General features: G+C 36.2%; 1 protein-coding gene across 1 annotated transcript in view; it reads left to right on the plus strand.

Annotated features, from left to right (window-relative positions):
* Positions 1-13,440, plus strand: part of LOC128549608 (uncharacterized) — a 36,044-nt gene extending 22,604 nt beyond the window's left edge. Inside the window, exons 3-9 of the mRNA XM_053526658.1 lie at positions 2,744-2,952; positions 3,164-3,334; positions 7,906-8,039; positions 9,629-9,803; positions 11,056-11,202; positions 11,555-11,650; positions 12,718-13,440. Of these exons, the coding sequence (XP_053382633.1) occupies positions 2,744-2,952; positions 3,164-3,334; positions 7,906-8,039; positions 9,629-9,803; positions 11,056-11,202; positions 11,555-11,650; positions 12,718-13,076 (1,291 nt within the window). The 3' untranslated portion in view covers positions 13,077-13,440. The remainder of the gene's footprint in view (positions 1-2,743; positions 2,953-3,163; positions 3,335-7,905; positions 8,040-9,628; positions 9,804-11,055; positions 11,203-11,554; positions 11,651-12,717) is intronic.
* The last annotated feature ends 119 nt before the right edge of the window (positions 13,441-13,559 follow it).

A 13,559-nucleotide genomic window follows, 5' to 3' on the forward strand; every position in this document is an offset into this window, starting at 1 on the left:
TCATCACTAGGCATATCAACATAACGGTCAAGGTTCATGTTCTCAATGTAGTCTGATCTTTGACCTGTCCTAGAATTCAGGTCACCTGTCAAATATATGTCACCCAAATATCTATATTTTATTACATCAGTATTTAATTGTTCAAAAAAAGTCATAATCATGAAGCTCGGAAGAAGCGTTTTTATATACCCTAGACTCCTCCGGCGGAATATAGCACGTGCAGAAATATTGGTCGTTTTCAGTACCGAAATATTCTTTCTTAAATTTAATCCACACAGTACCTTTCGTATTAAGACTTACAAGTTCAATTTTATTTAAATATTTGTCTTTGTAATAAATAATAATGCCACCACTAGAGCGTTTTGCCTTTTTATTAGTTTTAGGCCTAGGGCAAGAAAAATTTTGATATACGTCTATTTTAATATTTGTTATTTGTTATTAACAAGGCATAAAAGACTATTACCTTTGGAATTTTCACGACTTTACACGAGATAGATAATGGGCCTATCATGTTCACCAGATTAATCAACGATAGCCTGCAACAAATTTTGTGCTAGGCTTCCATCATCCGTCTATCAGAGATGTTATTGTATATTTAAATCAGTGACCTTAAAAACGCAGAATGTAGTTTTCTCGTGGCTCGGCTTACTTAAGAAATTTTATAAAAACAAGAAATCGGTTACTTTTTAGAAATTCAGTGCGAGTACATTACAAAACATAAGCTATATACAGGTTATGTAACAGCAAACTAACACAGAAATACCGTCACTAATTTCAGACTTTCGGTGCAAATACAATTTCACCTTCAGTGATGTATACGTGCGGATCTATCTAAAGTAATTCAATGACGTGACCTTCAGAAAATAGAAATAACGTCTGACCAACTTTTCTAAATAATTAGGTATATAATTCTGTGAAGAAAATCAATATTCTGCCTGGAAATGAAATTCATCTTTTAAAAGATATGTGCGAAACTTGCGATTGCAAATTATGCCTGGTCGTTGGATAATGCAACAAGTTCAAGCTTCCTTCCAATATGGCGGTTTCCAGTAAAATGACCGCATCTTTTTGTCCCGTGACTCGGCGTCTGTATTAGATCTAGTACTCGTTTTATATTTCAAAATACTTAGCCTTTTTACTTGTCTTAATACAAAATTCGGTGCTACTTAAAAGGCAGAGCTCCATTGAAAAATCACCAGTGCCCCTTAAAATTCAAAGAAGCGGTGTTATTGCAATGGCTGCAAATATCTGTAATTACCGATCCGTATAAGGAAGTTTATATTTTGTTATTACAATTATGACATTTGTATCAATGATTATCCATAATTTGTAAAAGCAAATTACATTCATTTCGGAAGGAAGAATGGGACCAAATTTCGGTCAAGAAACACTGCTATGCAAGACCTCTGGTATGGGAGAATAACAAACAACCATTTACATGAACATTTTAATTTTAAATTCAAAACAAAAACGTCTTTAAAACGTAACTGATCAGAGTTTAACATAGAGAAAAACACTGAACACAGACGACCTCTTGAATTCGAAGCGAGAGCACTTACCATTAGGCTAAGCGAAACCGTGACGTCATAACTTTTATAGAGATATAACAAATTTCAGTTCCGGCGGCGTACATTGAAATTTATGTAATACTTTTTTCTATGGGTACTATTTTTTTATGATCAAACACTCATTTACATTGTTATTCACAGTTCAAAAGAATAAGCGGGTCGCATTAATTATAAGTAAACAGCAAGCGTCTACTGACTTCTATTAAAACAAACAAACTTTGATTGTTTAAGTATGGAACTATTTTATTCCAACGGAGTTTCGAAATCAAAGGAGTGATAAAAAATCGAGTAAGCATTTTTTTCTGGGAGGAGGGTGGGGTGAGTGTTTGCACAGGCCGGTATGTCTTCGACAACCGTCCAAAAACCTGCATGATTTGGAAAAAAGTATATTTTGTCCTTCTTATTTGTAGTAAAAAACCATTGGGTGTATGTTTTGTTTCAGTTTTCATCACAAACAGTCAAATAAAGACCAAAATTATCCATTTAGGACTAAATCAGTGTGTATTTATAAGCAATGGCAGGCAGTGAAAATGCATTAATTTTTAAAGAAATTTCAGGAGCTGAATGTTTTGCAGAAAAAGTATTTGTTATTCTCATTTATAGTAAGAATTCAAAATATATATCGTGTTTTTTCTCCAGTATTTTACAAAATGATTTGCAGCAATTGCAGCGCTTTGAGCGCTTTGATGTAGAGGAGAACCGAACATATTACGGCCCAAAAACAAAGATAAAACAACGCAGACATTCATGGCCGTGTATTTCATGGAAATTTAGTGACATTGAGGGACAATATATATTCATTTATCAGTTATTACACGTTTTATGCTAGAATAACGTTAGCGCAAGTTCATTTCGTGTTGTAACATCGGATACGTTGGTACCCTCGCCCTACCAGGCTCGGGTCCCAACCAATTCCTCACAAGTCTGAAGATGTTATAACATGAAAAAACATGCATTATCCCTACATTTCTACCAGGCAGTAAATATGCCCTTTGATTTTTATCCACGCTTCTTTTGCCTTTTTTCTTGCTTGGTAGGTAGGTTTTGAAAAAAATGATGGGGACGTTAACCATAGATTCAGTTTGGCATGACCTTACCTTTAGAGAAGCTTAGTGGTCGCATCACCCGGTAAAATGTATTACTATTTATATATCACATTATTTTTCATATGTAAGCGAGCAAAAGGAAGCATCGGTCTTGCGCTACACAACCTGTAACCCAGCTTCACCAACTGATCCCGACATCTGCGCAGAAGATTTGCTCATCAATACTGGTGTATCGGAACCAGCGACTGGCGACATAGCAGAGTTTGTATCCGAACAGTCGACATATCTGGGTTCTACTACAGTTAGGGGCTATGCTGTAACGGCTTATCTGGATGGAAGTAAGATTTTAGGTTCTTTTAACATTTCTATTTTGTTAGATCTAGGCTATTTACTCTCTGAACATCATGAAAATGTTTTCAGAAAAACATTTTGCTGCATTGCAGATAGATCTAGATCTTTTTATTTTAAATTTCTGTATGGGAAACATGAATACGGATGATTTCTCAAAAAGTTCGTGATTTATTAGAGTTTCTTCATTTTTTTCTCCAGAAAACCCAGTGAGCTGCACGGACAAACATAAAACTATCACAGACACTCTTAGCGTGGGTGATCACGTGACACACGTGCACGTTGAAAACATGGATATGTTCCATCCGAATTCCACATTCAACGTAGTGTCTCTAACACCTTCTTTGCCTGTGGCTTTAAATCAGCAAACAGGTTTGTTTTCGTATCCTTTTTTTCACGCTGTGCTTTCTGTCATAAAACATTTGAGCCGAACCATGAGAAAACCAACATAGTGCGTCCGCGCAGTCTGGTCAGGATCCATGCTGTTCGCTAACGGTTTCTCTAATTGCAGTAGGCTTTGAAAGCGAACAGCATGGATCCTGACCAGACTGCGCGGATGCGCAGGCTGGTCTGGGTCCATGCTGGTCGCAAACGCACTATGTTGGTTTTCTCATGGTGCGGCTCATATTTAGAAAGTACAAAAATCTACTAGTATACATTTTTAGTAAGATGCTTTAAATCTTTGAACAGATAAAAACCAAACTGGTGATAGAGCATATGACTCACAGATAAAGGTCACAAAAGGGAATAAAATGACACACACAACATTACAAAAAAAAAAAAAAAATGCGGGAATAATTTTATCGAAGTGACTGAAAGAGACATATACGTGTAACCAAAACCATTAAGTTGGTATAATTGCTGCAATGTCTGGGGACTTTGTCATAAATCGGACACTGATAAAATTACGTCTTTGCAAAGACGCGCTATAAAAATAATCTCAAAATCAAAATCTATCGACCATGATGATGTATTACGAAAGTCAAAACTTCTATCTTTTGAAAACAGATGCATTGCTAGTGTACAAATGTAAAAAAAGGAGGTTGTCCTAAATACGTTTCAGATTTAGTCTGCATTCACCCGAACACAAGGATCTTTCTGTTGTTAAACCTGAAACGAACTACTAGTACCTGAAAAACTGCATAAAATTTCATTATAATAGGAGAGATCGCTGTGACGTCACGCATTTACACCCGTTTATCTGGTGGTGGGCAAAACATTTTTACATCGTTGGTGTATAGGATCGGAATTTTTAATTGTTAATAACTTTTTAGCTCATTTATGGATTTTCAAAAGTTAAAAAGTTTTGAAATAATTACAATTATCATATTTTCAAATTCAGATAACTTTTTTAAATGAATAACCTTTTTAAATGACATATGCTTTTAATAGCGGCGCGATGATGTTCAAAACGTTTGGAAAAATACTGTATGTTAAGCGTTCATAATCAATCCATTTTATTTCGAAATCATAATTAAAAGTAATTAATAAAGTGCTTGTTTTATAACCTTTCCATTGATAAAAAAATATTGATATAATTTGTGTTTTAAGAAAGTTTAAGCCGTTAGAAAAACATCACTGTTCACAAAAAAACATGGACGTTCAGCGTTCTGCCCATCCGATCACTGTCTTATCAGTTCTAAAAATAGAAAAAACAACGGATTTGTATACAAACAAGATCTCTCCTGCGTTCAAACGTGCCTTAAAGAATTTTCTCTTGCTACAATAGTTTTTTTGCAGTTTATTACTTGTAGACTAATAACAAGAAATTTGTTGCGTTAATGTTATTATATTTTCAAATGAACATGAATGTTGAATCATTCGGTTAACAAAAATAATAATAATTGTATTATCTTTATAATCCAAATATGGAACATCTATATCATTTCATGGTTTTGCACGTCTGATTTGTTGTGAAATAATCTTTGTGACGCGTGGTAAATTTCTGCGCCAGGTTTGCAATAGGAAGATTTTCATGAAATATGTCGCAAAAACCAAATGCAAATCAGAAATCAGGTTGAAAAGAGTTCTATGATACTAAGTAAATGTTATATTAGACTGCAAGTTATATCTCTTTTCCAAAAATTTTGGGTGGGGGGGGGGGTGTGGGTGGCTGGCCCCCGCTGCCCCCCGGCTCCTACGCCTATGCTTACCACTTCGCAGGACTGAGTGTGTATAGTGACACAGTAACTCCCACGTACAAAACTCCTACGCAGTTCTCTCCCTTACTGCGTAGGAGTTTGCCCACGTACGACTTACTAAGACCTATGTATGACTTACTAACACCTTCATAAGACTAAAAGGTAATAACTCTTATGTATTCAAATACTTACAAAGTCCTACGTAGAAGTTACTCAGTCGAACATAGAAGTTAGTAAGTTACACGTAGGTGTCTTCGTTGGAGTTAATAAGTCAAACGCACAAGTTATTCATATAGGAGTAATTTGAGTCGTACGTAGGAGATACCATGTCCTTGTAGAAGGTAGTAATTCGTACGTAGGAGTTACTATGTCCGTATAGGCGGTAGTAAGTCTTACGTAGGAGTTACTATGTCCGTGTAGGCGGTAGTAAGTCTTACGTAGGAGTTACTATGTCCTTGTAGGCGGTAGTAAGTCGTACGTAGGAGATACCATGTCCTTGTAGAAGGTAGTAATTCGTACGTAGGAGTTACTATGTCCGTGTAGGCGGTAGTAAGTCTTACGTAGGAGTTACTATGTCCGTGTAGGCGGTAGTAAGTCGTACGTAGGAGATACCATGTCCATGTAGAAGGTAGTAAGTCGTACGTAGGAGTTACTATGTCCATGTAGAAGGTAGTAAGTCGTACGTAGGAGTTACTATGTCCATGTAGAAGGTAGTAAGTCGTACGTAGGAGTCAATAAGTCATGCGTATTAGCTAGTCAGAAATATATGATACAAAACCATTCAATTGTTGTTGTTGTTGTTTTTTGCTTTAAAAAACAAAAATATAACTAACTGAGTCTACTCAAACTGATCACATAAATCTCTCTGGCTACCGTCCCTATGTTTTGTTCTGTTACAGTTTTCTTCATATCAGTGGAAGTAACTCCAGCAGGTTATTTCTGTACTGACACTTTTTATTATTTCCTCTTGGCTCCGAACATCGGTATGGTTTAGCCATCAGATAAAACTGTGCTATTTTAGAGGCTTAAAATTTAAATTTACTTATAAAATGTTAGCAGTACTTTAAAAAAATATCCATGCAGCCAGGGAGCTATGTTTTAATATCTATATTCTTTGAAATTATAAATATGTCGCTACATAGTGTTTTTTTTCAACGAAAATAGTCTACACGCATTTTATCATTAAACAGACAGAAATAAAATGCAGTATTACATTAAGATAGCCTAGTATTCCATTTTTGTAACAAGAATCCATACGGAAGTCTGTAGATTTGACGATGAATTAAACATTTGCAAAAACGCATCACCAGTCTGTAGACTAAACGATGAACTGTAGTGGTGAGATGCCTCGTTTGTTATGTAATTGTTTCCATGATTATTTTTATGTCATTCTGAAATCAAAATGATATGTAGAAAAGATATAACTCTTTCTCTCTCTCCGTGATTTCTTTTATGTCATTCTGAAAACAAAATGATATGTAGAAAAGATATAACTCTCTCTCTCTCTCTCTCTCTCTCTCTCTCTCTCTCTCTCTCTCTCTCTCTCTCTCTCTCCATGGTGTTTATGAGTGAAAGATATTTTGATCTTACAATCTTACATGCAAAACGAACAAATTTTCTTTTTATTTCATGTTTTGACTTAATGTACCAATTTCAGTTTCTTGCCATTTTTTTCACTGTGAAAATACCAGATATATTTCCTTCTAATATTTCGATAATTAAAACATGTAATAAACTTTGATAAAGTTATTATAATAATAGCTTGATCTGGGATGCTGTATTTGGCTCGAGTGGATTTTTATCAGATCGGATGTCATGAGGCGCGCAAGCACCGAGTGTGATCCGGCCTCGCAAAATCAGCGAGAGCCGAATACAAAATTCCAGATTTAGCTACTGTTATAATGACCCTTTTATTTTACCTCCTACCCCTATCTTTTTGTTTGTTGTTTTGTTATTGAACAAACTCTTCAATGTTTATCGATGTTAAGATGGACCTTAGTGAAGTTTTTATGTGCGCTATTTATAGAACTGTGTCAGGTCATTCATATTAATGAAAGTAGTCCGGCAACATACAATACAAAAGGTATAATACGGATTTTTTTTTCAAATTTACTTGTGAAATACAAGCCGAACATTTAACAAAATTTATATAGGTATGTAATAAAAGCGAATACTTGTAATATTCTTTTGAGGTATGGAATTGCCTGTAGGATAGGTGGTGCTAGCGGGAAGTCGTAGGTTGCTCGAGGTATACCGGTATATGAATTGAAAATAAATCATGAAAAAATATTTAGAACATAAAATTCTCTTCAAATCGTTCAACAATTTCTTCTTTCAGTCTAGACTTTGAACTGTAACAGTTAGTATTACTAAAACTAACAAAATATATCATTAAAGGTGACTCGTGTTTTGCTTAGTAAATGTTTTAAAATATGAGCCGCGCCATGAGAAAACCAACATAGTGCGTTTGCGACCAGCATGGATCCAGACCAGCCTGCGCATCCGCGGAGTCTGGTCAGGATCCATGCTGGTCGCTTTCAAAGCCTATTGAAACTAGAGAAACCGTTAGCGAACAGCATGGATCCTGACCAGACTGCGCGGATGCGCAGGCTGGTCTGGATCCATGCTGGTCGCAAACGCACTATGTTGGTTTTCTCATGGTGCGGCTTATACATTGATAGTGTTTACCTTGTACTCACTATACGATTGGTTTAATACAAAGCCAGTTTGTTGTATATTTGCAAAATTAGACCGATCCCAAATAAAGATGGGTTATCTAAACTGTACGAGTTCATATTTCAGGTGAAATAATAGTGTCTGACGTACTGACCCCTGACTATCCCTCTACAGATTACAAACTCACTGTGAGGGTTGTTGACGTATGTTCCACGAGCAGCACGTGCACTGTTACAATCACAGTTAACAACATGCCGAAGGTATAGTCTATATAGTGTTATCTTGATTCATATACATATATAGTAAAAATTTAGACATTTTCGGTAGCATTTCCTAAAACTGAAATTCTCACTCCGTTCTTTGTTGGATTCTCGTCAAACTTACGTCATTCCATCTAAAAAGCAATGTGATAATCTACAAATAAATGAGATTATGGAAATGGTTATAACTCGATTATCCAGGTCTAAAAAATGATTGAATTTTTCTAATTTATAATTAGTACAAGGAAGGCTCCGACGATCGAGCACCCATCCTAATAACTGATTGCGAGAAGACGGCAATTAATGAAGTGTTCGTTTATCATGTAAAATGCATGCTATGAAGAAAACCACAAACTGGCGTATACACATTATTTGTTTTAAATTCAGTTTTCATGCAGAGGAAAAATACTTTATTTGTATCTAACTAAGCATTTTGCAGTTGGTAATGACTAGGTTTTAACATAGAAAAACTAGTGCGCTGTAACAGCAACTATTTAAGTACAAGTAAACCGAACGTTCTTCACTAATTATCTTTTTAAGTCCTTTAAAACCAGGAAGTACAAATACACTTTCATCTTATCATTGCGAGATGTTTATGTCCTCTGTCTAGACATCGTTTGTAGGCTCAAACTTCAGAGTTGAAAGTAGAAAGCGCAGACATTTTCTACGGTGTACCGTTCGAGCCGTCGCGGCACACATAATTCCGAACACCGTGAGCGCGAAACAGTGTTGAAAAATCGAAACAACGATGCCACGATATGATGGAAAGTCAAAACTATAACAGTTTCTACATTTTACGACATTTTTGTAACTACTGCGTAACATCAGCTGGGGAGAGAAAAACTTCCCATCAAAATGCTTCCCTCGGCAGATCACGTAGCGTTTTCATCTCTGAGTTCAGAACATCGTCTAGAAAAATATTAAAATTGTTATATTCAAATTTGTAAGGCAGAGCATTAATGCCAGAAGTGTATTATTTATTTACTCGAGAATTCGAGATACCAGGAATTTCGATCTAGGTACTGAAAATTTCGATTTTGTTTCTCTTAATTTTGAAATTTCGAATTAATAAATAACTTACACCTGGCACTAATGCATGTATCATTTTTGTAAAGTTTGGTGATTGTCAGTCAGATGGTACCCACTTTCGGGACGTACGTACCTACGTATTACTCATTCGTATGCACGGACAGAGAAGAGCAGATCTTTATGCATCCCTCTCCTCCTAATTGGGGATGAAATCATATGCCCAAATAACGTTTTGTATTACTCTTAAATTACTGTTGCATCATTTTAATCCATGTTTAGGGAGTCATATTCGGATTTGCATATGCTTGCGTTCGTATACAGCTCCTTTATAGCAAGGAGCTATATACGAAAACGTGCTCCGAATACAGTTCCCCGGGGAGCGATATCCAAAGGGAGCCATATATACGGGGTGTGACAATGCTATGCAGTAGCTAACCCACTTGTTATAATACAGACCCTGTACGAGATCTGCTGAGGATGAAAATCTGTGCATATTTTGAAATTCTTCTTTAAAGCAGGACTTATTTGTGCATTCATTATTTGTTATTGTATCTCTTCAGTCAATAACGTTTGCTTCACTTCCGGCAAACGCAAAGTTGTCAGACCTGACGAAAACTGGACACGTTTACGACTTTAAAATCTCGCGGCAACGAGATGTTGACTCAGTTAAATGTTACATCAGATCTGCAATACCAGACAGTCTAACATTCGATGTCAAAAATATAAGTAAAACAGGTAATTCAATTTTCCCTGTTTATATGTATGTAATTAAACGGCTTTATATTACAGATCATGATTTTGACTTGTATTCTATTCTTATTCTTTCCTGGGTTTATTGTGATCAATTTTGCCTAAGTATTATTCAATGCCTACTTTTTGGGAATGAATACGTTTAAACTAAACCATGTGCGCCAACATCAAAACATATTTGTATTCACCAAAACCTAGGCACGGCGACGAACAATTATGCACTACTACGAAAACCTATGCATTGCCACCAAATTGAATGCATCAAAACCAAAACACATCCATCACCAGCAAAATATGGGCATCATGACAATCATATTAGCATTACCACTAAAACTTATGCATCGCCATCAAAATATACGCAGCATGGCCAACATAATTGTACGTATTCGCAACAAAACCTATGCATCTCCACAAAAATATTTGCAACATGACTAACATACTCGCCGCACCACAACCAAAACCCATGCATCGCCACCAAAATATACTTAACATGCATTACCAGTAAACCTATATATAACCACCTGATTAAACTCATTATGGCCAATACATACACGTTACCTACAAAACCTATGCATCACCACCAAAAGCAAGCATCATGATCAACATAATTATACGTATCACAATAAAAACCAATGCGTGCCACAAAAGTATACGATTCTTGACCAAAATAATACGTATCGCAATAAAAACCCGTGCATGACCGCAAAATATACACACCATGAACGACATATACGCATAACCGCAAAAACCTATGCATCGCCACCAAAATATACCTAAAATACCTATGCCTGACGACCAACATCAAAACCTACGAATCGTCACCAAAGTTTATGCATTACCAACAAAAACTCTCAATCTTCACTTATTTTTGCACTACGATCAACGTCATACATAACTAAATAAATTGGTGCATCCTCACAAAATATATGGATTCCACTAAAATATATACATCGCTGCGTGACACTTGAACAGTCCATTATCGTATCATTTCACTTACTTGGGTTTTAAAATCCTTTCATAGGAGGATGTCATCCAGTTGTCTTACGGCAGGTCTGTGGTTCCCATGTGTAATGAAATAATGCCCGGAGGGGCACCTTGAGTCTACCTCCACCATCAAAAGCTGGAAAGTTGCCATATGACCTATATGACGTTAAATCCTACCAAAATATATACCAAATGAACTTAATTTCAACAATTAATGTGTTACTTTTATATGTTTCATTTCGTTATCTTACAGAATACAGTGTACACCTTTTAGAAACTACAGATGCACCAGGTTTGCTGGAACAACAAACCCTTGTCATAGTGTTGGTTATTGCTTGTGAAAACACAGCGGAAATGTATAACCAGACCACACTTACACTTACATACCAACCAGAGGAAAGTAAGAACCTCGAATCATCTGTTGTTTAAATCGTCAACGTGTCTCTATTTTAGGGGAGTGGGGGAGCCCGGGGCATGGGGGGAGGGGCAGCTTTGGAGGAGGTAGTCACTGTATATCTCTTTTTGACCAAATGCAAAGGATCCGATTTTGTTTTTGGGTTTCTCTATAATATAGCATTTTATAATTTCAGTTTCGACTGCAAATTACACAAATCACTCACTCAGTTCCACTTTTCATGTAAAATTTTACACTGTTTAAATATTTCGTTATCATATATATTATGTTGTTTATTAGCAGTGAATTGATGGGGTGACATGATGGCAGCGTTCATTCTGATTTCTATGTTTTGTAGGTGGATTAGGAATACTCTTGACTATCGTCGGGATTATTGCAACTCTGATAGTTCTTGCAATGGTGACAGTGTTAATGATCTGGCTTTGTAAAAAAGGTAAGAATCAAGCGTAGTTTTTTATGTAAATAAATTGGTACTTTTACGGGGTTTGCAAAAATAAAAGAGTAACAAAGTCCAAATGTAATAGCAGACTCAGTTTGACTGAACTTGGACATCCGCCATGGAACCTTAATCACTAGACCGGAACCAGTACTGTTTTTCCGGGAACCGGACTCGAGATCAGATCAAATAAGCTTAAAGTTTTCATCGCAGTCGAGTCAAAATAAATAACTATCGTAAACTATAACAACAATCCAACAATCCCATCAATCCGAGTTAAATCATCTCTTTATACAGAAATATTATATAGATTCAATGGGTTAAAAGTTATATCTTGAAAACTGTTTCAATAAATAGCAATTAAGTTCCTCGAACACTATTTCAAAAATAATGATGGTGCTTAAGTTGTACTTTTTGGAACGCTGCATTAATAAAAAGACGCAAAAATGATGCTTCAGCCACTCTTTTATATTGATCACCATATAAATAGATAGCATGGGTTCATTTTTGTTTTGTTTTTGTTGGGTTTAACGTCGAACTGGCACAATTTTAGGTAACATGACGACTTTCCAACTTTTTGATAGCTGAGGACGACCCGTGTATTATTTCATCAGTGGCGGGCACCTAGGTTGAACCACCGACCTTTCGTAAGGCAGCTGGATGGCTCTCTAATTTGAAGAATTCAACGCCCCCGAGGCCACAGCAGTGAAGGGCAAGTGATTCAACGTCACTGACCGTAACCGCTCAGCCACGGAGCCCCCTGCCCCCCACCATCCGCATTAAATTTTAAATAAAAAAACCCAGCCAAGTGTCGATGAGATTAAAATAGATGGAAAATCATTCGCCATTTAATTAACCTTTAGCCTGCTGGCGGCATTTGGGTTTGCCTTTGCGACCAGTGCAGGCTGATCAAAGTCTGCACTGGTCGCTATTCAGTCAGTAATTTTTCAGTGAACACCCCCTTGAATAATTAGTGGTACTGCCAAAATTGAATGATGGGACAGTCCATTTTAGAAATTTAGCAGGGTAAAGGTTAATAAAATGTATTGATGTCTACACTTCAGGGAAAGTAAAAGTTTGGCCAAGTAGTGCCAGCAGCACAAGCAAAGGGTATAACAGCCAGTCTGAGCCAAAAGGAAAACATCTGGAAGTTGTTGAAAATAAACCCAGCCAAAATGGCCATATAAGAAACAAGCAGCTTTGGGACAACTTCAGTAACTTTTACAAGGTGGAACAAAGTATCACATCCGGGCGATTGCCAATTAATGGACGATTACAAAATGGCGGCTGGGATAACCAAGTCACAAAATCGCAGAAATCTATTCTCATATCACAAAGTAATGGACAGGCATTGCACGATGTTTTCAAGCAAGATTTGAGTGGTCATAATCACGTGTTTCAGAAGAAACCATGGAGGCCATGATCAAGTTACATTTACGATATTATAAAACATTTTTCCTCTAACTTACATAGTAGATTTTAGATGTATGCGTATATAAAGCGGCAAATTTCAAGGGGTGATGTTTTTTTCAGAACAGGTGATTTTTCTTATATGTTACATAACATGTCAATATTTTTTCATGTTTTGTAAAAACACATGTTATACTAAATGTCTATATATGGTTTTTATATTATTGAAATGCTTTAAAGTACTGAAAATGAGGTCTCAAGATTTCATTGTTTATATGAAACAAAGACGGAACTGAATTGGTATAGACTTAGTGTCAGACTCTTCACAATGGAGACTTACACGTTTATTGTGCGACGCAGAATATTCCTTTGCGGACAAAATAGTGTATATAGCCTGGACAATCCTGAATTTCACTGTCAAAGTACATTCTATGTCTATTTTTATTATTTTAGATTTAGTGAATTAGAACATCATATCTTATCAAACTTGTGCTAA

This window comes from Mercenaria mercenaria, chromosome 16, assembly GCF_021730395.1.
Source record: "Mercenaria mercenaria strain notata chromosome 16, MADL_Memer_1, whole genome shotgun sequence".
NCBI lineage: Eukaryota > Metazoa > Mollusca > Bivalvia > Venerida > Veneridae > Mercenaria > Mercenaria mercenaria.